Source organism: Balaenoptera physalus (assembly GCF_965194825.1).
Source record: "Balaenoptera physalus genome assembly, chromosome: 5".
Taxonomy (NCBI): Eukaryota; Metazoa; Chordata; class Mammalia; order Artiodactyla; family Balaenopteridae; genus Balaenoptera; species Balaenoptera physalus.
Window position 1 is genome coordinate 105885173 of NC_138884.1, and position 21603 is coordinate 105906775.

The 21603-nt window shown below is 37.3% G+C and overlaps 1 protein-coding gene across 2 annotated transcripts in view; it reads left to right on the forward strand.

Annotated features, from left to right (window-relative positions):
- LOC309661217 (uncharacterized protein) overlaps positions 1–21603 on the forward strand; it is a 174956-nt gene that overhangs the window by 25106 nt on the left and 128247 nt on the right. The window contains exon 4 of one of the 2 annotated variants that reach the window (XM_082462675.1): positions 13040–13128. In XM_082462675.1, the coding sequence (XP_082318801.1) occupies positions 13040–13128 (89 nt within the window). Of the gene's footprint in view, positions 1–7222; positions 8912–13039; positions 13129–21603 lie in introns of those variants that run through there. The other variant, XM_082462676.1, reaches the window with a different exon arrangement.

Sequence of the window (21603 nt, forward strand, 5' to 3'; positions counted from 1 at the left end):
ATGCTGTGGAAACACTAGTGCAGGAGATGTGCAAGTTGGGCATTTTCAAAGCCGATGTAACCAGAGATCTGGGCTAATGGGAAAATAGTCATAACATTGTCACTGAATGCAAGAACTTGTTGATATATTTTGCTAAATTGCCCTTATTAATGATTCATCAGATCTTTTTTGCTTTCTGCACTAAAAAAAATCTTGCTGTAGAATTTAACCCGCACGTATACGCACCCAGTTGTTGGCCCTTGGCAGCCTTCCTAAGCAGAGTGTGCTTTCCAGATGTGGTTGTTGACAAGCGAATTTTGGAATTCCACAATAACGAATACGTACAAGGGGGATATGAGGCTCAGAACAAGTCTACAATATACAAAGATCAGTTTTTCTTAAACTGTGGTCCCCAGAACATTATTTTTGGAACTATGAATAGATGTAATAAAAAGGGTTTATGTGGTGTGTTTTAAGTCAGCGCTTTCAGTTCCGAATTCACCCTGAGTACTACTAGCTCTGTCATGGAGCTTGCAGTAATTCTCCTTTGTAGCGGCTGTGATACTCAGCTTTGTCAGTAGAGAGCGCGGGAGAGTCACTGCAGGAGGAAGGAGATGCTTTTCTTGGTTCCAGACTGCGTTTGTTTCTTCTTGCTTCTGATGCACCCTTGTCAGCAGCACTCGTTCCCCAGCTGCAAGCCCAGAGCATGCGGTTCCCCAGCAAGCTCACAGCCCCTGACCAGCCTGGTGATCACCTCACACAGTCGTCCTGATGTGGACACTCTGCACTCAGGCTTTGTGCTACTTGCTACCCGGACAACCTTGCAGCCTGCCCCTCTGCTCTCTGGAGGAGTGTTTCCTGCTCACCTTGAGACTGTGGGCCAGCTGTAGCCCAAGGCCTTCTTGGCCATCCAGTGTGCTTCAGCTACACTTTTTCCTCTGAATCCCAGCTGTGGGGACAGGCCCTGTCTTGCAAGATTTTGTCCTTCCTCCGTTACTCTTCCTTGGTCCTAGGGCATTATTTAGAGTTCTCGGTTCATTTTTATAGTTACTCCATTATTATGTTGAAAAATTCTTTATGGTTAGTAACCTTTATGTTAAGCTTTCCCTGTTCAAGTTTCCCTGTGGCTTCTGTCTCCTTCATGGCTCTTGACCTTGACCGCACAGCAGTAGTTCTTAAACGTTGATTCTCAGGACCCCTTTATACTCCTAAAATTATTGAAGATCCCAAAGAGCTTTTGTTCAAGTACGTTATATCTATTGGTACTTACCATATAAAAGTAAAACAAAACTTAAACACATGTATTTATTAATTCCTTTAAAACGATAAGCCCATTCATTCATTACATGTTAAATCCTGTTGAAAAATATTTATAGTTTTCAAACCAAAAGTGTTAATGAGAAGAGTAGAATTGATTTATATTTCTGCAAATATCTTTCATGGCTGGCTTAATGAAGACAGCTGGATTCTCATATCTGCTTCTGCAGTCTCCTGTGATATGTTGTTTAGTTTGAAATTTATGAAGAAAACCTGGCTTCTCACAGATATATAGTTGGAAAGGGGGGAGTATTTAAGATAATTGCGGATATTCTTCTCTGATGCAACACAAAAATTCAACAAGTGGTAGTTTTCAAGAGGTTAGTTGCAATGTGAAATCTGAAATTAAAATTCATTGATCTCTCTTGTACTTTGAGTGTCTTTTACCCCATGCATTTCCAATTTCAAAATTGGTCATTTAGAAAATACTGGCTCACTGAGTTATACAGATCTTCCAAGTGGTGACATATTTCATTATACAATATCAGAAAACCACATTCATTAATATTACCACTGATCTCATCAGAAAAAAATCTTTATTAGAAAAATGTCAAGATCACAGTGACAGATACAAGCTTAACAAAATTCAAATACTCACTTGAATACTAATATTCTAATATTAATTCTAACATTAATGTTCTAATATTAATTGAATTCTAATAGTCACTGAAGTGTATTATTGGCAAGAAAAATCTCTGACAATTGACTAAGTCTGAGTAACCATAGTTTGTCAGTCATCCTTTCAAATAAAAAGAAATTTTTAAATGAAAGAGTGGCTAATTCAGCTTGCAACTCAAACAATTACAAGTGCCCTTCCTCACAACACAGCGTAGTACTTTGGTATGCAGCAAAAGAGCTTTATGCCCACTTTCCATTTCATCACAAAGAATATTAAGAAGATGTGTACTCAAGGGTGAGATTTAATAAAATTAGTCCTTTTTTCTGTTCCATTAAGTGATAAAGTGAAATTTGTATTGTTTAAAACTATGAGTGCATAGGGGTGAAGAATACCATGAATACTAGTGCAGTTTGGTGTTACTGCTTTGATTTGTGATAATGACCAGCCGTTTTACCCACCATTACTTTTCCATCATTAATGTAAGTGTCAACATGGTGGAAAAGGCAAACAATGCCTTAGTATTATTATGAAAATAGTTTTGACTTCTTGGATACACTGAAAGCGTCTGAGGACCCACAGGAGTTGAAGACCACACTTTGAGTGTGTTATGCCTTGATTACAAATGATTACAGAACCTCAGGGGCTTACACTGCAAAGACTCTTTTTTTTAAAAATAAATTTATTTATTTTATTTATTTATTTTTGGCTGTGTTGGGTCTTTGTTGCTGCGCACGGGTGTTCTCTAGTTGAGGCGAGCGGGGGCTACTCTTCATAGCGGTGTGCGGGCTTCTCATTGCAGTGGCTTCTCTTGTTGTGGAGCACGGGCCCAAGGCACGTGGGCTCAGTAGTTGTGGCACATGGGCTTAGTTGCTCCACGGCATGTGGGATCTTCCTGGACCAGGGATCGAACCTGTGTCCCCTGCATTGGCAGGTGGATTCTTAACCACTGTGCCACCAGGGAATTCCCAGGCTCATTATTTCTTGCTCATACTACATGTCCATATGGAATGGTTAAAGGTTTGCTCTGTGTCATCTTCACTTCAAGACCCAGGAATTGGAGCAGACTGTTTCTGGAATATTGATGACTGTCCTGGTAGAGAGAAGACACAAGAGGAGCTATGAGCTGGCTTTTAAGGCTTCTGCCCAGACATGACTACAGGCAGTGATAACATGTCACTTCCATCCACATTGCACTGGCCAAACCAAGCCATATGGTCATACTTGAGCTCATCAGTGTAGAGATGTATATTCTTCCTTCATGGGGGGAAACTGGAAACATGGCAAATAATTTTGCAATCTATCACATTAGTCATAAGAGATTAGAAAATATTGCATAATATACTTCTTTCCTGGAGATTCACAATAAACAAAGGCATTTTAAGAAAGACATGGAAAAATCCTGCAGTATAGAAACTCTGCCTTTGGTTTAATTGAGAGGAGGGGTGCTGAGAGGATAGTTTAGAATTATGCCCTGGATGCTCATTTCCCCTTTACTCTTTTACTCTTTGCTGTTCCTGAGCTGAGAAAATGCCAACCTTGACTAGTTCTCTCCCCCAGGCTCAGCAACAGGTGCAAGAACACTGGGGTCATTACTCAGTGACTGACCAACCGAGGCTCACTCCAAGACTTCCCTAATTCTTACCCACTGCTATGCTAGTCGACAAGAACCCTGGATGGGACTACTTGTATCCCAAAGACTGTTATTAAAACAACTAATGAGATTTGCCACCATCACAGTTTGGGGGACTTCACAGGTGGGAGTGAATCTGAGCAGAAGTTGAATAGCAAACCTATGTCAGAGAGAGGATGAGCCACCAGCTTCTGGAAGGGCTTCATCTGTGACACCCTAGTCCTGTGACCTGCTAGGGGTCACCACCTGTTGGGACCTAGAAGTCGTCATAATTGTCTTTGGTTGTCTGACACCCTCTTACAGGGCCCCAATATTCAGGTAACCTAGTTTTTAGTTCAGACTCCTTTGATCATGATAAATCTTGATTATTGCCTATAGCTCAATCAAGTCCTAACCTCTCTCCAAATCTAAATTAAACCCTTCCGCATACTGGTTGCCCTTTCTCATAGCACTTTGCACAGCACTTATAACACTTTGAATGATCTCTCTATTTGTGTGACTGTTTCCTGTACATATCTCTACCTAAACTACAAGCTCCATGATGACAGAAGTCATGTCTCTGGCTTGTCACCGTGCCTAGCTCTGTGCCTGGTGTGTGGCAGGTTATCGATAAATATTCCCTGAATTGATAGATGAGTAAATGAATGGATGGTTACCCCTGAAGTAAGATTTCTCTTTTTGTAGACGTGTATGGCATTTCTTGTTTGCACCACTGACGTGGTACTTATTATTGGAAGTCCAATATCACCCTAACGAGTGCCAGTATTGCCCTAATAACTGAACAGTAAATTGGTAGAAAGTAAAACTCTGATACTTGTAGATGGTGGGGAATATTTGCTAGAATAACCCAGTAAATAACAATAGTTTGTTTTTCTTTTCCCTCCAAAATAGTGGAAGCCTTTTGAGATTTTGAGAACAGTTTAGAACATATATATGTGTATATATATACATATATATTAGAATTTATATGTGTATATATATATATATATATATATATTTTATTTTATTTTTTTTTTACGAAAACCCATTTTTGACCCGATCTTTGATGTCACAATGGGGAGAAAGTGGCCGCTGCAGCAGGAGATGTTGCAGAGTATAATTGGACAAATATGAGCCTCCTTTATTTCCACGATTACATGAATCTATGTGATATCAAATCAGTGGTAATAATAGCTGCAGCTTAGAAATATGGATGCTGAAGCCTGTGAGCAATGGCCGAGAGAGAAACAGAGAATTCCTCTCAATGAGCTGGTGAAATGCCGTGCAATGTAGCCATCCTTCCAGTGTAGCCTGACATATGAGTAAACATGGGAATTAAAGGAAGGTCCTTGAAAAATGTTGAACAAGGAACACAAACAATTGGATCAGGACAGGGACATTTTTTTCCCTAAGGAAATAGTTCCCTAATAAGGAGAATTGTAGTTAAAGCCAGAATTGCACCATAGTTAAATATTTCTATTTTGAGTTCATTTATAATATAATTATAATATATTATAATATAATGGCAAATCTCATTTATAATATAATATTTCATTTAGTTGTATATAAATAAGCTCAAGAAAACTGTGTAGTAAACTGTGTGTAATGATCATTTCATTGATGAGTTTACTTTTACTCAATTACTGTCTTCATTGTTCTTCAGAATGTAAGTATTGAAAAAGAGCCATGCCAGGATGTTTAAAGGAAAGGATAGGAATTAGAGTGACCTGCCTATCATTTATATTCAAGACTCTGAATGGGCAGAATGGATAAGCTGCACTTCTTTACAGCATTGCACCTATTCATGTTTGGATGTGCGAAGTATTACATGATTCTGAATTAATTTTTTTAACATTTATAGATTATATCAATAATTCTTTAAGTTCCTTGAAAACTAAAGATCTTGCTTCATTCTTCTTTTCTACATGGCACCAGTAGAGTTGCTTGGGCTTAATAGGCGCTAGGTAGATATTTGATACTTGTTGACCATCTTTTTGGCCCTTTCAACTATTCAAGCCTTTAAAGTGGGCCTTGAGTTATAGCTGCATTATGAAAGGTACTGTGTGAATAGCAAGATGGCTTCACAAATGCCATTTTCATTCCTGCCTTGAACTTTGCTCAGGCTGTTCTCTGTCCTCTCTTCTTGCTTCTCACTCTTCAAAGGCTGGTTCAGGTTTTAACCTTCTCCGTGCAGCCTTTTCCCACCAATGTAGCCCATGGTGATCTCTGATGCTGCTAAATACCTCACCTGGGTTATTATTTTATCATAAAAAGCTAATGACCTTTAGCGCAAAATGATCAACTTAAATTGTGAATGGCCTCCTGGTTTGACTTGTTTTCCTAAGAATATAATTAGCTTCATGAAAGCTAGGACTAAGTCTCATCTATTTTTGGGCAAAGCTGGACCCGCTGCTCAACTGACATCATCAGGAGTCAGGTGGCTCTGCCTCTCTGTGTTGGCTTTATTCTCAGGCAGGTTATTTCTACTGGTGACAAGATGACAGATCCAGCTCAGCAACCCTAGTGGAAAGGAAGCAGCTCTTTTCTAAGACTTCCAGCAGAACATCTGGAGCTGATTCTCACTGGTTCAACAAGAGTCATGTGTTCAACTTTGAACCAATCACTGTGACCCAGAGGTTGCAGTGTTCTGATAGGCTGGAAGCTGTTGCCCACCTCTGTGTGTTCTGGTTTGCAGGAGACAGTCCCCAGATTTATACCTGTTGGCTTTCCTAAGCGGTTTAGCCTTTACCCTTGTTTCTTTATTTTTAATAAAATATTATTAACAGTGACATTAAAATAAACAAAAATGGGTTTGGTAGACCTCCACTTTGCACTTCTACTTTTTACCATGGACTCCTCTAGTTATGTGAGAGAAGCATATATAATGAACAGACTTTTGACTTTAGCCCATGGCTAAACTTAAAAGGCACCCAGTCATGATGATTCTCTAGTCCTGAGCCTTTTCTGACATAAAATAACTAACACCCCATCAAGGACTGCAAGCAAGATGCTTGCAGAGGAGCTGCCAGGGCTTGCTAACTTTTTTGGTCTTGGGCGGTGGTGGGGTAAGTATTCCATGCTGCTGTCCCTGCTGGTCAAGTGGTTTATAGGTACCAGACAGAAGTGCTGTGGCTTGTGCCAGGCCTCCAGCTGGCGGGATCAATGAAATTATAAGTGAGGTTTAAGTGAAATAATGTGGAGCAAGCATGTGTATAGCACAGAGAGTAATCTGCATGATCTTGCTACCGTGGTTTTTTCAGTTATTGTGTGGTGGAATCTGCAACTATTTATTTCATTGTCAGGTAATACTCTTCTGTCTTATGATGATATTTACATTCTTTTAACAACAATGAACTTAAAAAAGGGAATGTTTAACGAAAAGTTAGAAAATGAATTTCCATTTCTCAAGAAAGTTGATGATGAAGATTAACTTGTACAAGATATTTGTTGACATTTATCATTTACAATGGGGGCCATAATATTTCCCTGACTACATGATGACCAGAGGTACAAATCTACTGGAGTATCAGAATCTACTTCAAATGTTAGTAGTTGTTTTAATAATACTGTGGCTAATAATGATGAATTGATGTGTACTGTGGCCATAGGTGCTTTTGCATATACTCTGTGAAGCATGACTCTTCATTTAGAGCAAGTGACTTCTCTTCTAAACGAACTTTGCTCATCTTTTTTTCCAGGTTTTCCCATGCAATAGAAAAAATAATATGACAGCTGTTAATGGGTTGACTCCAATAAAAGAACTTTGCAAAGAGTTAAATGGTGCTAACTTCATATCCATGTCCTGAGATGGTTCAAATAGAAAATTAGTTAATTTCTATAATGGTTTGAATTTTTCACCCAAATTATTGGAAACTAAATAAATTTGGAAATTTATTTTAATGAAGGTGAATCATATGATATTATGGTGACTCTTGTTGTAAATTAAGTTCAAAAGTTCAACATTAAAAATAAAATTATATGTTGTAACATAGTAACACAAATACAATTTTTGGTGCCACACAATGCCAAGGTAAAACAATATTTTTACTAAATTATGACACCATGGAGCAGATTTTTTACTCAGAATTGTTTGATTGTATACATGATTCAAAATTGCATCCAAATAAGCTATGATATTCTACTAATGAAAATACAGCTTTACTTGTGAAATTTTATACAATTTTTTGTACATACACTGTTTGAGTAACTGAACAACACAATTTTTTATAATTAAGCTAATGTCAGATTTAAAAAACCCTCAGAATATCAGGACATGCCTTTTTTCTTAGCTGCCCACTAATAATCAGAATCTACAGACAAGTGTCAACTGAAGTGTTCAACAATTTCAAATTGATTAACCATATAAGGCAATTTGGAAAAATAGGGCAGGCAATTTTATGAAAACAGTAAAAATGATAAAACCGTTAATGATTTAGAAAATAACTGTGACATTTTACTAGAGACAGATATGGTTAAGAAACTGAAGTATTCAATGTGTAAAGAATAATTATTCTACCTGTTATTTTGAATGTTCAGAAAATCAACATAAAGAACATTTCTCCCATTTTACTCTAATGGTCACAAATTTTCTTTTTAGAAAATATTTCTATATCTGTGACTCTAGGGGGAGGGATAAACTGGGAGATTGGGATTGACATGTACACACCACTATATATAAAATAGATAACTAATAAGGGCCTACTGTGTAGCACAGGGAACTCTACTCAATACTCTATAATGACCTATATGGGAAAAGAATCTAAAAAAGAGTGGATATATGTGTGTGTATAAACTGATTCACTTTGTTGTACATCAGAAACTAACACAACATTGTAAATCAACTATACGTCAATAAAAATTAAAAAATAAAGTATTTATTTTGAAAACAGTTTTTGAATAGGACAATTTTATAGGTCCACCAATTGAAGAAAACCAATTTGTTGGTCAGTAAATAAATATTTCAAAAATTATATAGTTGTCATCTTAAAAAATTTAGTCTCAAAAATGCCCCAGTTTGTGACACTGCAGAAATACGAAGGATCATGAGAGATTACTACAAGCAACTATATGCCAATAAAATGGACAACCTGGAAGAAATGGACAAATTCTTAGAAAAGCACAACCTTCCGAGACTGAACCAGGAAGAAATAGAAGATATAAACAGACCAATCACAAGCACTGAAATTGAGACTGTGATTAAAAATCTTCCAACAAACAAAAGTCCAGGACCAGATGGCTTCACGGGCGAATTCTATCAAACATTTAGAGAAGAGCTAACACCTATCCTTCTCAAACTCTTCCAAAATATAGCAGAGGGAGGAACACTCCCAAACTCATTCTACGAGGCCACCGTCACCCTGATACCAAAACCAGAAAAAGATGTCACAAAGAAAGAAAACTACAGGCCAATAGCACTGATGAACAGAGACGCAAAAATCCTCAACAAAATAGTAGCAAACAGAATCCAACAGCACATTAAAAGGATCATACACCATGATCAAGTGGGGTTTATCCCAGGAATGCAAGGATCCTTCAATATATGCAAATCAATCTATGTGATAAACCATATTAACAAATTGAAGGATAAAACCCGTGTGATCATCTCAATAGATGCAGAAAAAGCTTTCAACAAAATTCAACACCCATTTATGATAAAAACCCTCCAGAAAGTAGGCATAGAGGGAACTTACTTACCTCAACATAATAAAGGCCATGTATGACAAAGCCACAGCCAACATCGTTCTCAGTGGTGAAAAACTGAAACCATTTCCTCTAAGATCAGGAACAAGACAAGGTTGTCCACTCTCACCACTATTATTCAACATAGTTTTGGAAGTTTTAGCTACAGCAATAAGAGAAGAAAAAGAAATAAAAGGAATCCAAATCGGAAAAGAAGAAGTAAAGCTGTCACTGTTTGCAGATGACATGAATCTATACATAGAGAATCCTAAAGGTTATGCTACCAGAAAACTACTAGAGCTAATCAACGAATTTGGTAAAGTAGCATGATACAAAATTAATGCACAGAAATCTCTTGCATTCCTGTACACTAATGATGAAAAATCTGAAAGAGAAATTGAGGACACACTCCCATTTACCATTGCAACAAAAAGAATAAAATACCTAGGAATAAACTTACCTAAGGAGACAAAGATCTATATGCAGAAAACTATAAGACACTGATGAAAGAAATTAAAGATGATACAAACAGATGGAGAGATTTACCATGTTCTTGGATTGGAAGAATCAACATTGTGAAAATGACTATACTACCCAAAGCAATCTACAGATTAAGTACAATCCCTATCAAACTACCAATGGCATTTTTCACAGAACTAGAACAAAAAATTTCACAATTTGTATGGAAACACAAAAGACCCTGAATAGCCAAAGAAATCTTGAGAAAGGAAAATGGAGCTGGAGGAATCAGGCTCCCTGACTTCAGACTATACTACAAAGCTACAGTAATCAAGACAGTATGGTACTGGCACAAAAACAGAAATAGAGATCAATGGAACAGTATAGAAAGCCCAGAGATAAACCCATGCACATATGGTCACCTTATTTTTGATAAAGGAGGCAAGAATGTACAATGGAGAAAAGACAGCCTCTTCAATAAGTGGTGCTGGGAAAACTGGACAGCTACATGTAAAAGAATGAAATTAGAACACTCCCTAACACCTTGCACAAAAAGAAACTCAAAATGGATTAAAGACCTAAATGTAAGGCCAGACACTATCAAACTCTAAAACACAGGCAGAATACTCTATGACACAAATCCTTTTTGTCAAGATCCTTTTTGACCCACCTCCCAGAGAAATGGAAATAAAAACGAAAATAAGCAAATGGGACCTAATGAAACTTAAAAGCTTTTGCACAGCTAAGAAAACCATAAACAAGACGAAAAGACAACCCTCAGAATGGGAGAAAATATTTGTAAATGAAGCAACTGACAAAGGATTAACCTCCAAAATTTACAAGCAGTTCATGTAACTCAATATCAAAAAAAACAAACAACCCAATCCAAAAATGGGCAGAAGACCTAAATAGACATTTCTCCAAAGAAGATATACAGATTGCCAACAAACACATGAAAGGATGCTCAACATCACTAATCATTATAGAAATGCAAATCAAAACTACAATGAGGTATCACCTCACAGCAGTCAGAATGGCCATCATCAAAAAATCTACAAACATTAAATGCTGGAGAGGGTGTGGAGAAAAGGGAACCCTCTTGCACTGTTGGTGGGAATGTAAATTGATACAGCCACTATGGAGAACAGTATGGAGGTTCCTTAAAAAAATGAAAATAGAACTACCATACGACCCAGCAATCCCACTACTGGGCATATACCCTGAGAAAACCATAATTCAAAAAGAGTCATGTACCACAATGTTCAGTGCAGCTCTATTTATAATAGCCAGGACATGGAAACAACCTAAGTGTCCATCGACAGATGAATGGATAAAGAAGATGTGGCACATATATACAATGGAATATTACTCAGCCATAAAAAGAAATGAAATTGAGTTATTTGTAGTGAGGTGGATGGACCTAGAGTCTGTCGTACAGGGTGAAGTAAGTCAGAAAGAGAAAAACAAATACCATACACTAACACATATATATGGAATCTTAAAAAAAAAAAAAAAAGGGTTCTGAAGAACCTAGGGGCCGGACAGGAATAAAGACACAGATGTAGAGAATGGACTTGAGGACACGGGGAGGGGGAAGGGTAAGTTGGGACGAAGTGAGAGAGCGGCATGGAGTTATAAATACTACCAAATGTAAAATAGATAGCTAGTGGGAAGCAACGGCATAGCACAGGGAGATCAGCTCGGTGCTTTGTGACCACCTAGAGGGGTGGGTTAGGGAGGGTGGGAGGGAGACGCAAGAGGGAGGGTATATGGGGATACATGTATATTTATAGCTGATTCACTTTGTTATAAAGCAGTAACACACCATTGTAAAGCAATTATACTCCAATAAAGATATTTTTAAAAATACCACTATAAAAAACAAACAAACAAAATATGCCCCAGTTTGAAGGATAAATTATGTGGTCATTCTAGGGATGGGCATGATCAGTCCCACTGGAAATCCACAAGCTGAGAACAAGAGATGAGGGACTCTAAGGGAAATTAAGGATGGCTGCTGGGTAGGCAAAACCAACTGTGAATACCCACGTTCCAGATTAGGACTCAGGTTTTCTGACTACACCTTTGATGCTCCAGCAGCAAGTTTCATTTTCCATTCTCCTCTACTCTTTCAGGTTATAACATACATTCCGCTTGGCCCTTTGTTTGCCATCTCCTTAGGGCAGCTCCAAAGAGCACAGCTTCCTTTAGTGCCCTGACTGCAGCCAAGAGGTTTCTTCTTTAAACATTTCTAAAAACTGCAACAATCATGTCTCAGTTCATTGCAAAACAAATTCATAACGCTTAAATCACTGTTCTTAGCAACGTGAGTAAAAATGGAGCAGCGGCAGAAGCTTTCAAACAAAGCCTCAGGAAAATGAGAAGACTCTAAAGTACTTACTGTATTGTATAAGTAGTATGTCACCCGCTTCTCCCATTCTCACCCTGTAGGGATTCCCCACTTGCATAGTAAGTTGTAGCTGTCAAAGCAAAGCAGTCACTCCATTAAGCTGTGACAAAGTGAGAGAGTGGCATGGACATATATACACTACCAAGCGTAAAATAGATAGCTAGTGGGAAGCAACCGCATAGCACAGGGAGATCAGCTCGGTGCTTTGTGACCACCTGGAGGGGTGGGATAGGGAGGGTGGGAGGGAGGGAGATGCAAGAGGGAAGAGATGTGGGAACATATGTATATGTATAACTGATTCACTTTGTTATAAAGCAGAAACTAACACACCATTGTAAAGCAATTATACTCCAGTAAAGATGTTAAAAAAAAAATAAGGAAAAAAGTGGGTATTGATCTTAAGCAGTTCCATTCTACATATTCAGTATTAATTGAAAGTTATTCCTCTGATGCCACTTAAAAGAAATCTGAGGCACTCTAGAAAATAATGTTTAAAATATTCATTCACGGTTAAATGAACTCAGAGTTGAGCTTCTATAAGCAAGATATTTAAAAATCTGAACTGGATTTTATGTGAGTGACAGAATGATTTCTGAGATCCCTTCAGATCTCATGGTTCAAGAACTTACCTGCTGATGTGCACGCCTGGGGGCGGACATAGTATATCTCTGCCAGTGCAAGGGTAATGCATTGCCCCTTACCCAGAAACTCCCCTTGTGAAAGCAACTTCTGTTCATTCACTTACTGATTTATTCAATCAGTGCTCTTTCTGAGCACGAGGATCTTGGTGAGACAGCAATTTAGGTATAACATTATGCCAATCTGGGTATAATACACCAATCTAGGTATAGACATATACCAATCTGGGTATAATAGTATTTTGGCTAATGCTTATGTTATGCTGACTACATGTAATGTATTGTTCTGAGTGCTTTATACATATTAACTCATTTAACCTTTAATACAGCTTATGAGGGAAATATGATTGTCAATACCTCCGCTTTTCAGAAGAGGAAACTGAAGTATGAAGATAACCTGCCCAGGGTCACATATCTGGTAAGTAGTACAGCCAAGATTTTGACCTAGGAATCCTAGTTTTAGAGTCTGTGCTCTTAATGGCTACTCTATACCATAGCTATGCAGGTTATATTTTCTATCTGCAATAATATCCAAGATGTTCTCTGATGACTTTAAAACGGTTTGTTGAGAATTTCCATCCCCATGGTCTGGAACAAGAACTGAATACAGCCAGTGTAAGGATAATTTTATATAACAACTATGATGCAGTGGACTTTTGAGAAATACTTATTTTCTGTTCCTTTTTCAAAGAATTGGTGAATACCTTTATGCAGAAATGGCTGTCTGTGTAGGTCAGTCAATCCTGGATTGTGTTATTTTAATTTTTTTTAATGGAATGCATGTAGATTTAGGAGTAAGAAAGACCTAGTTTGCTATCCAAGCTCCACCACTGGTTTCCTTACTAGTAAAATGAGTATATCTATGTCAACTTTGCTGGGTTGTTTTGGGAGTTAAAAGAGACTGGCGTTTCTTGACTCCAGGGACATTCTATCATTTATTTTTTGCTGTAATTCAGTGCCTCACTTAGTGTCTGTTATATCACAGGAGTGTAATAAATATCAATTGAGTGATGAATGAAAGTGCCTGGAACACACTGTATTTCATTGGCTCTCAGAACACTCTTTCACATTTTAACTTCTCCAAATTTGGGGTATGTCCCACAATCAATGGAATATTACAGTAGATCTCAGCCAGATGGCTGCTGAGTTGTTGTTGCCCATAAAGCTATGAACTTGGTTGTTATTCCAGGAGCATTCAAAGAGTGAATATAAGTCCTGGTTGCCATTTGAAAACCTTCCATTGACGCCTTTTGGTAAAAGATGCTTCAGCATCAAAATTACAGAATGGGTATCAGTGGCTTGGAAGAATATCCCCACAGACAACAGTACACCACTCTTTCAAGAAATGCTGTATCATTAATGTATTTGATGGCACAGAGGATGATCCTGTATGGGAAGGAAAAATGGACATATCTACTCTGAGTCAAAAAAGGATTAGAAGAGTTGAATACTTAATGTAAACACATTAAGTGATACTTCAGGCAATTTATCTTGTCTATATATTCCATTTTGTGTTTGTATAGGAATGATGCAAGTTGCATCCATGTTGAGATGAGTCTAAAAAGAACTTTCAAATAAAATTATAAGTAATAAGGAAGCGTACTGCTATTTAATTGGCAGTGCTTTTTCTTTTTTAGTGTTGTATATGTTAAAAGGTACATAACATGGTAGGTTTTACAATAATCCCATGTTAGATTCATGAATATGATAGTACAAGCTTAATAAATTATAGCTATTAATTATTATTTTAATTTAATCATTATGTAGTGGATTTGTATTCAAAACAGATCCTCTAGTATGTATAACCTGTACATGCAGCATATTAACATTTTGCCAGTCAGGAATTTTCTGTTTAACAGTTTACTACTTTCCCACGTGTCCTGTTACCAAGGAAGGGTCTGTGTGGAGTTCAATCCAGAGATATCAGGCCTTCAGATCATGCTGTGATTGTCTACAGTGGGATCCATGTGATGAATTTGCCTCCCACTTTTCTGAGATCTCAAACATGAGGAGGCCAATGGTTTCTAACCTAGGGTCTAAGAATATTATAATATGCACATCCAAGTGGTTCAGAAAAACTATTGGACAAAGGAAACCATAAATAAAACAAAAAGACAACCCTCAGAATGGGAGAAAATATTTGCAAATGAAGCAATGACAAGGGATTAATCTCCAAGATATACAAACAGCTTATGCAGCTCAACATCAAAAAACAAATAACCCAATCAAAAAATGGATGGAAAATCTAAATAGACATTTCTCCAAAGAAGACATACAGATGGGCAAAAAGCACATGAAAAGATACTCAATATCACTAATTATTAGAGAAACGCAAATCAAAACTGCAATGAGGTATCACCGGACATCGGTCAGAATGGCCATCATCAAAAAATCTACAAACAATAAATACTGGAGAGGGTGTGGAGAAAAGGGGACCCTCTTGCACTGTTGGTGGGAATGTAAATTGGTACAGCCACTATGGAGAACAGTATGGAGGTTCCTTAAAAAACTAAAAATAAAACTATCATATGACCTAGCAATCGCACTCCTGGGCATATACTCAGAGAAAACCATAATTGGAAAAGATACATGCACCCCAATGTCCACTGCAGCACTGTTTACAATAGCCAGGACATGGAAGCAACCTAAATGTCCATCAACAGAGGAATGGATAAAGAAGATGTGGTACATATATACAATGGAATATTACTCAGCCATAAAAAAGAATGAAATAATGCCATTTGCAGCAACATGGATGGACCTAGAGATTGTCATACTGAGTGAAGTAAGTCAGACACAGAAAGACAAATATCATAAGATATCACTTATATGTGGAATCTTAAAAAAATGAGTACAAATGAACTTATTTACAAAACAGAAGTAGAGTCACGGATGTAGAAAACAAATTTATGGTTACCACGGGATAAGGTGGGGAAGGGATAAATTGGGAGATTGGGATTGACATATACACGCTACTATATATAAAATAAATAACTAATAAGGACCTACTGTATAGCACAGGGAACTCTACTCAGTGCTCTGTAATGGCCTATATGGGAAAAGAATCCAAAAAAAAAAGAGTGGATATATGTATATGTATAAATGATTCACCTTGCTGTACATCTGAAACTAACACAACATTGTAAATCAACTATACTCCAATAAAAATTTAATAAAAACAAAACAAAAGCTATTGGACATTTACTAACTTGGAGGCAATGAGGCTGCGCTCGAAAGACTTTATTTCACTTTAAATTTTGAACAATATTTTTGCTAAGTATAGAATTCTAGATCGATACTTTTTTCTTTTAATACTTTAGAGATGTTGCCCCAATGTCTCACTTGCATTGTTTCCAATGAGAAGTATGCTCTAGTTATTGTCTTTGTTCTTTTGTATATAATATGTCTCTTTTTCCCTTTGGCTGCTTTTAAGATTTTACAGTCCTCATCTATTAAGTCTACCATCTGTGTCATTTCTGGGTCTGTCTCTGTCGATTAATTTTCTTCCTCATTATGGGTTATACATTTCTGCTTCTTTGCATGCATAGTAATTTTTTTAAATAAATATTTATTTATTTTTTTAGAGCAGCTTAGGTTTACAATAAAATTGGGAGAAAGGTACAGAGATTTCTCATATAACCCTGCCCCCCACAAGTGCATAGCCTCCACATAATCAACATCACTCAATAGAATGGTGCAGTTTTTCACCAAGGATAAACCTACATTGACAATTATCATCACCCAAAGTCCATAGTTTACCTAAGGGTTCACTCTTGGTGTTCATTCTATAGCTTTGGACAAATATATAATGACTTGTATCTACCATTATAATATCACACAGTATTTTCACTGCTCTGAAAATCCTGCATGCTCTGCCTATTCATCTCTTTCCCTTCCCTACCTCCCACCCCCAGCAACCACTGATCTTTTTACTGTTTTGCCTTATCCAGAGTGTTTTGCCTTATCCATAGTTTTGCCTTATCCAGAATGTGACATAGTTGGAATCATACAGTGTGTAGCCCTCTTAGATTGGCTTTTTTCACTTAATAATATGCATTTAAGATTCCTTAATGGCTTGATAGCTCATTACTTTTTTTTTTTTTAACATCTTTATTGAAGTATAATTGCCTTACAATGGTGTGTTAGCTTCTGCTTTATAACAAAGTGAATCAGTTATACACATACAATATATTCCCATATCTCTTCCCTCTTGCATCTCCCTCCCTCCCACCCTCCCCATCCCACCCCTCTAGGTGGTCACAAAGCACCGAGCTGATCTCCCTGTGCTATGTGGCTGCTTCCCACTAGCTATCTATTTTACATTTGGTAATGTATATATGTCCATGACCCTCTCTTACCCTGTCACATCTCAGCCCACCCCCTCCCCATATCCTCAAGTCCATTCTCTAGTAGGTCTGTGTCTTTATTCCCGTCTTGCCACTAGGTTCTTCATGGCTTTTTTTTTTTTTTCCTTAGATTCCGTATATATGTGTTAGCATACTGTATTTGTTTTTCTCTTTCTGACTTACTTCACTCTGTATGACAGACTCTAACTCCATCCACCTCATTACAAATACCTCCATTTCATTTCCTTTTATGGCTGAGTAATATTCCATTGTATATATGTGCCACATCTTCTTTATCCATTCATCTGTCAATGGACATTTAGGTTGCTTCCATGTCCTGGCTATTGTAAATAGAGCTGCAATGAACATTTTGGTACATGACTCTTTTTGAATTATGGTTTTCTCAGGGTATATGCCCAGTAGTGGGATTGCTGGGTCGTATGGTAGTTCTATTTGTAGTTTTTTAAGGAACCTCCATACTGTTCTCCATAGTGGCTGTATCAATTTACATTCCCACCAACAGTGCAAGAGTGTTCCCTTTCCTCCACACCCTCTCCAGCATTTATTGTTTCTAGATTTTTTGATGATGGCCATTCTGATCGGTGTGAGATGATATCTCATTGTAGTTTTGATTTGCATTTCTCTAATGATTAATGATGTTGAGCATTCTTTCATGTGTCTGTTGGCAATCTGTATATCTTCTTTGGAGAAATGTCTATTTAGGTCTTCTGCCCATTTTTGGATTGGGTTGTTCGTTTTTTTGTTGTTGAGCTGCATGAGCTGCTTGTAAATCTTGGAGATTAATCCTTTGTCAGTTGTTTCATTTGCAAATATTTTCTCCCATTCTGAGGGTTGTCTTTTGGTCTTGTTTATGGTTTCCTTTGCTGTGCAAAAGCTTTTAAGTTTCATTAGGTCCCATTTGTTTATTTGTGTTCTTATTTCCATTTCTCTGGGAGCTGGGTCAAAAAGAATCTTGCTGTGATGTATGTCATAGAGTGTTCTGCCTATGTTTTCCTCTAAGAGTTTGATAGTGTCTGGCCTTACACTTAGGTCTTTAATCCATTTTGAGTTTATTTTTGTGCATGGTGTCAGGGAGTGTTCTAATTTCATACTTTTACATGTATCTGTCCAATTTTCCCAGCACCACTTATTGAAGAGGCTGTCTTTTCTCCACTGTATATTCTTGCCTCCTTTATCAAAGATAAGGTGACCATATGTGTGTGGGTTTATCTCTGGGCTTTCTATCCTGTTCCATTGATCTATATTTCTGTTTTTGTGCCAGTACTATACTCTCTTGATTACTGTAGCTTTGTAATATAGTCTGAAGTCAGGGAGCCTGATTCCCCCAGCTCCATTTTTCGTTCTCAAGATTGCTTTGGCTATTCGGGGTCTTTTGTGTTTCCATACAAATTGTGAAATTTTTTGTTCTAGTTCTGTGAAAAATGCCAGTGGTAGTTTGATAGGGATTGCATTGAATCTGTAGATTGCTTTGGGTAGTAGAGTCATTTTCACAATGTTGATTCTTCCAATCCAGGAACATGGTATATCTCTCCATCTATTTGTATCATCTTTAATTTCTTTCATCAGTGTCTTATAATTTTCTGCATACAGGTCTTTTGTCTCCTTAGGTAGGTTTATTCCTAGATATTTTATTCTTTTTGTTGCAATGGTAAACGGGAGTGTTTTCTTAATTTCACTTTCAGATTTTTCGTCATTAGTGTATAGAAATGCAAGAGATTTCTGTGCATTAATTTTGTATCCTGCTACTTTACCAAATTCATTGATTAGCTCTAGGAGTTTTCTGGTAGCATCTTTAGGATTCTCTATGTATAGTATCATGTCATCTGCAAATAGTGACAGCTTTACTTCTTCTTTTCCGATTTGGATTCCTTTTATTTCTTTGTCTTCTCTGATTGCTGTGGCTAACACTTCCAAAACTATGTTGAATAATAGTGGTGAGAGTGGGCAACCTTGTCTTGTTCCTGATCTTAGTGGAAATGGTTTCAGTTTTTCACCATTGAGGACAATGTTGGCTGTGGGTTTGTCATATATGGCCTTTATTATGTTGAGGAAAGTTCCCTCTATGCCTACTTTCTGCAGCGCTTTTATCATAAATGGGTGTTGAGTTTTGTTGAAAGCTTTCTCTGCATCTATTGAGATGATCATATGGTTTTTCTCCTTCAATTTGTTAATATGGTGTATCACATGATTTGCGTATATTGAAGAATCCTTGCATTCCTGGGATAAACCCCACTTGATCATGGTGTATGATCCTTTTAATGTGCTGTTGGATTCTGTTTGCTAGTATTTTGTTGAGGATTTTTGCATCTATGTTCATCAGTGATATTGGCCTGTAGTTTTCTTTCTTTGTGACATCTTTGTCTGGTTTTGGTATCAGGGTGATGGTGGCCTCGTAGAATGAGTTTGGGAGTGTCCCTCCCTCTGCAATATTTTGGAAGAGTTTGAGAAGGATAGGTGTTAGCTCTTCTCTAAATGTTTGATAGAATTCACCTGTGAAGCCATCTGGTCCTGGGCTCTTGTTTGTTGGAAGGTTTTTAATCACAGTTTCAATATCAGTGCTTGTGATTGGTCTGTTCATATTTTCTATTTCTTCCTGGTTCAGTCTTGGTAGTTTGTGCATTTCTAAGAATCTGTCCATTTCTTCCAGGTTGTCCATTTTATTGGCATAGAGTTGCTTGTAGTAATCTCTCATGATCGTTTGTATTTCTGCAGTGTTAGTGGTTACTTCTCCTTTTTCATTTCTAATTCTGTTGATTTGAGTCTTCTCCCTTTTTCTCTTGATGAGTCTGGCTAATGGTTTATCAATTTTGTTTATCTTCTCAAAGAACCAGCTTTTAGTTTCATTGATTTTTGCTATTGTTTCCTTCATTTCTTTTTCATTTATTTCTGACCTGATCTTTATAATTTCTTTCCTTCTGCTGGCTTTGGGGTTTTTTTGTTCTTCTTTCTCTAATTGCTTTAGGTGCAAGGTTAGGTTGTTTATTCGAGATGTTTCCTGTTTCTTGAGGTAGGCTTGTATTGCTATAAACTTCCCTCTTAGCACTGCTTTTGCTGCGTCCCATAGGTTTTGGGTCGTCGTATCTCCATTGTCATTTGTTTCTAGGTATTTTTTGATTTCCCCTTTGATTTCTTCAGTGATCACTTCGTTATTAAGCAGTGTATTGTGTAGCCTCCATGTGTTTGTATTTTTTACAGATCTTTTCCTGTAATTGATATCTAGTCTCATAGCGTTGTGGTCGGAAAAGATACTTGATATGATTTCAATTTTCTTAAATTTACCAAGGCTTGATTTGTGACCCAAGATATGATCTATCCTGGAGAATGTTCCATGAGCACTTGAGAAAAATGTGTATTCTGTTGTTTTTGGGTGGAATGTCCTATAAATATCAATTAAGTCCATCTTGTTTAATGTATCATTTAAAGCTTGTGTTTCCTTATTTATTTTCATTTTGAATGATCTGTCCATTGGTGAAAGTGGGGTGTTAAAGTCCCCTACTATGATTGTGTTGCTGTCGATTTCCCCTTTTATGGCTGTTAGTATTTGCCTTATGTATTGAGGTGCTCCTATGTTGGGTGCATAAATATTTACAATTGTTATACCTTCCTCTTGGATCGATCCCTTGATCATTATATAGTGTCCTTCTTTGTCTCTTGTAATAGTCTTTATTTTAAAGTCTATTTTGTCTGATATGAGAATTGCTACTCCAGCTTTCTTTTGATTTCCATTTGCATGGAATATCTTTTTCCATCCCCTCACTTTCAGTCTGTAAGTGTCTCTAGGTCTGAAGTGGGTCTCTTGTAGACAGCATATATATGGGTCTTGTTTTTGTATCCATTCAGCCAGCCTGTGTCTTTTGGTGGGAGCATTTAATCCATTTACATTCAAGGTAATTATCGATATGTATGTTCCTATTCCCATTTTCTTAAATGTTTTGGGTTTGTTATTGTAGGTGTTTTCCTTCTCTTGTGTTTCTTGCCTAGAGAAGTTCCCTTAGCATTTGTTGTAAAGCTGGTTTGGTGGTGCTGAACTCTGTCAGCTTTTGCTTGTCTGTAAAGGTTTTAATTTCTCCATCACATCTGAATGAGATCCTTGCTGGGTAGAGTAATCTTGGTTGTAGGTTTTTCTCCTTCATCACTTTAAGTATATCCTGCCACTCCCTTCTGGCTTGCAGAGTTTCTGCTGAAAGATCAGATGTTAACCTTATGGGGATTCCCTTGTGTGTTATTTGCTGTTTTTCCCTTGCTGCCTTTAATATGTTTTCCTTATATTTAAGTTTTGACAGTTTGATTAATATGTGTCTTGGCGTGTTTCTCCTTGGGTTTATCCTGTATGGGACTCTCTGTGCTTCCAGGACTTGATTAACTATTTCCTTTCCCACATTAGGGAAGTTTTTAACTATAATCTCTTCACATATTTTCTCAGTCCCTTTCTTTTTCTCTTCTTCTTCTGGGACCCCTATAATTCGAATGTTGGTGCATTTAATGTTGTCCCAGAGGTCTCTGAGACTGTCCTCAGTTCTTTTCAT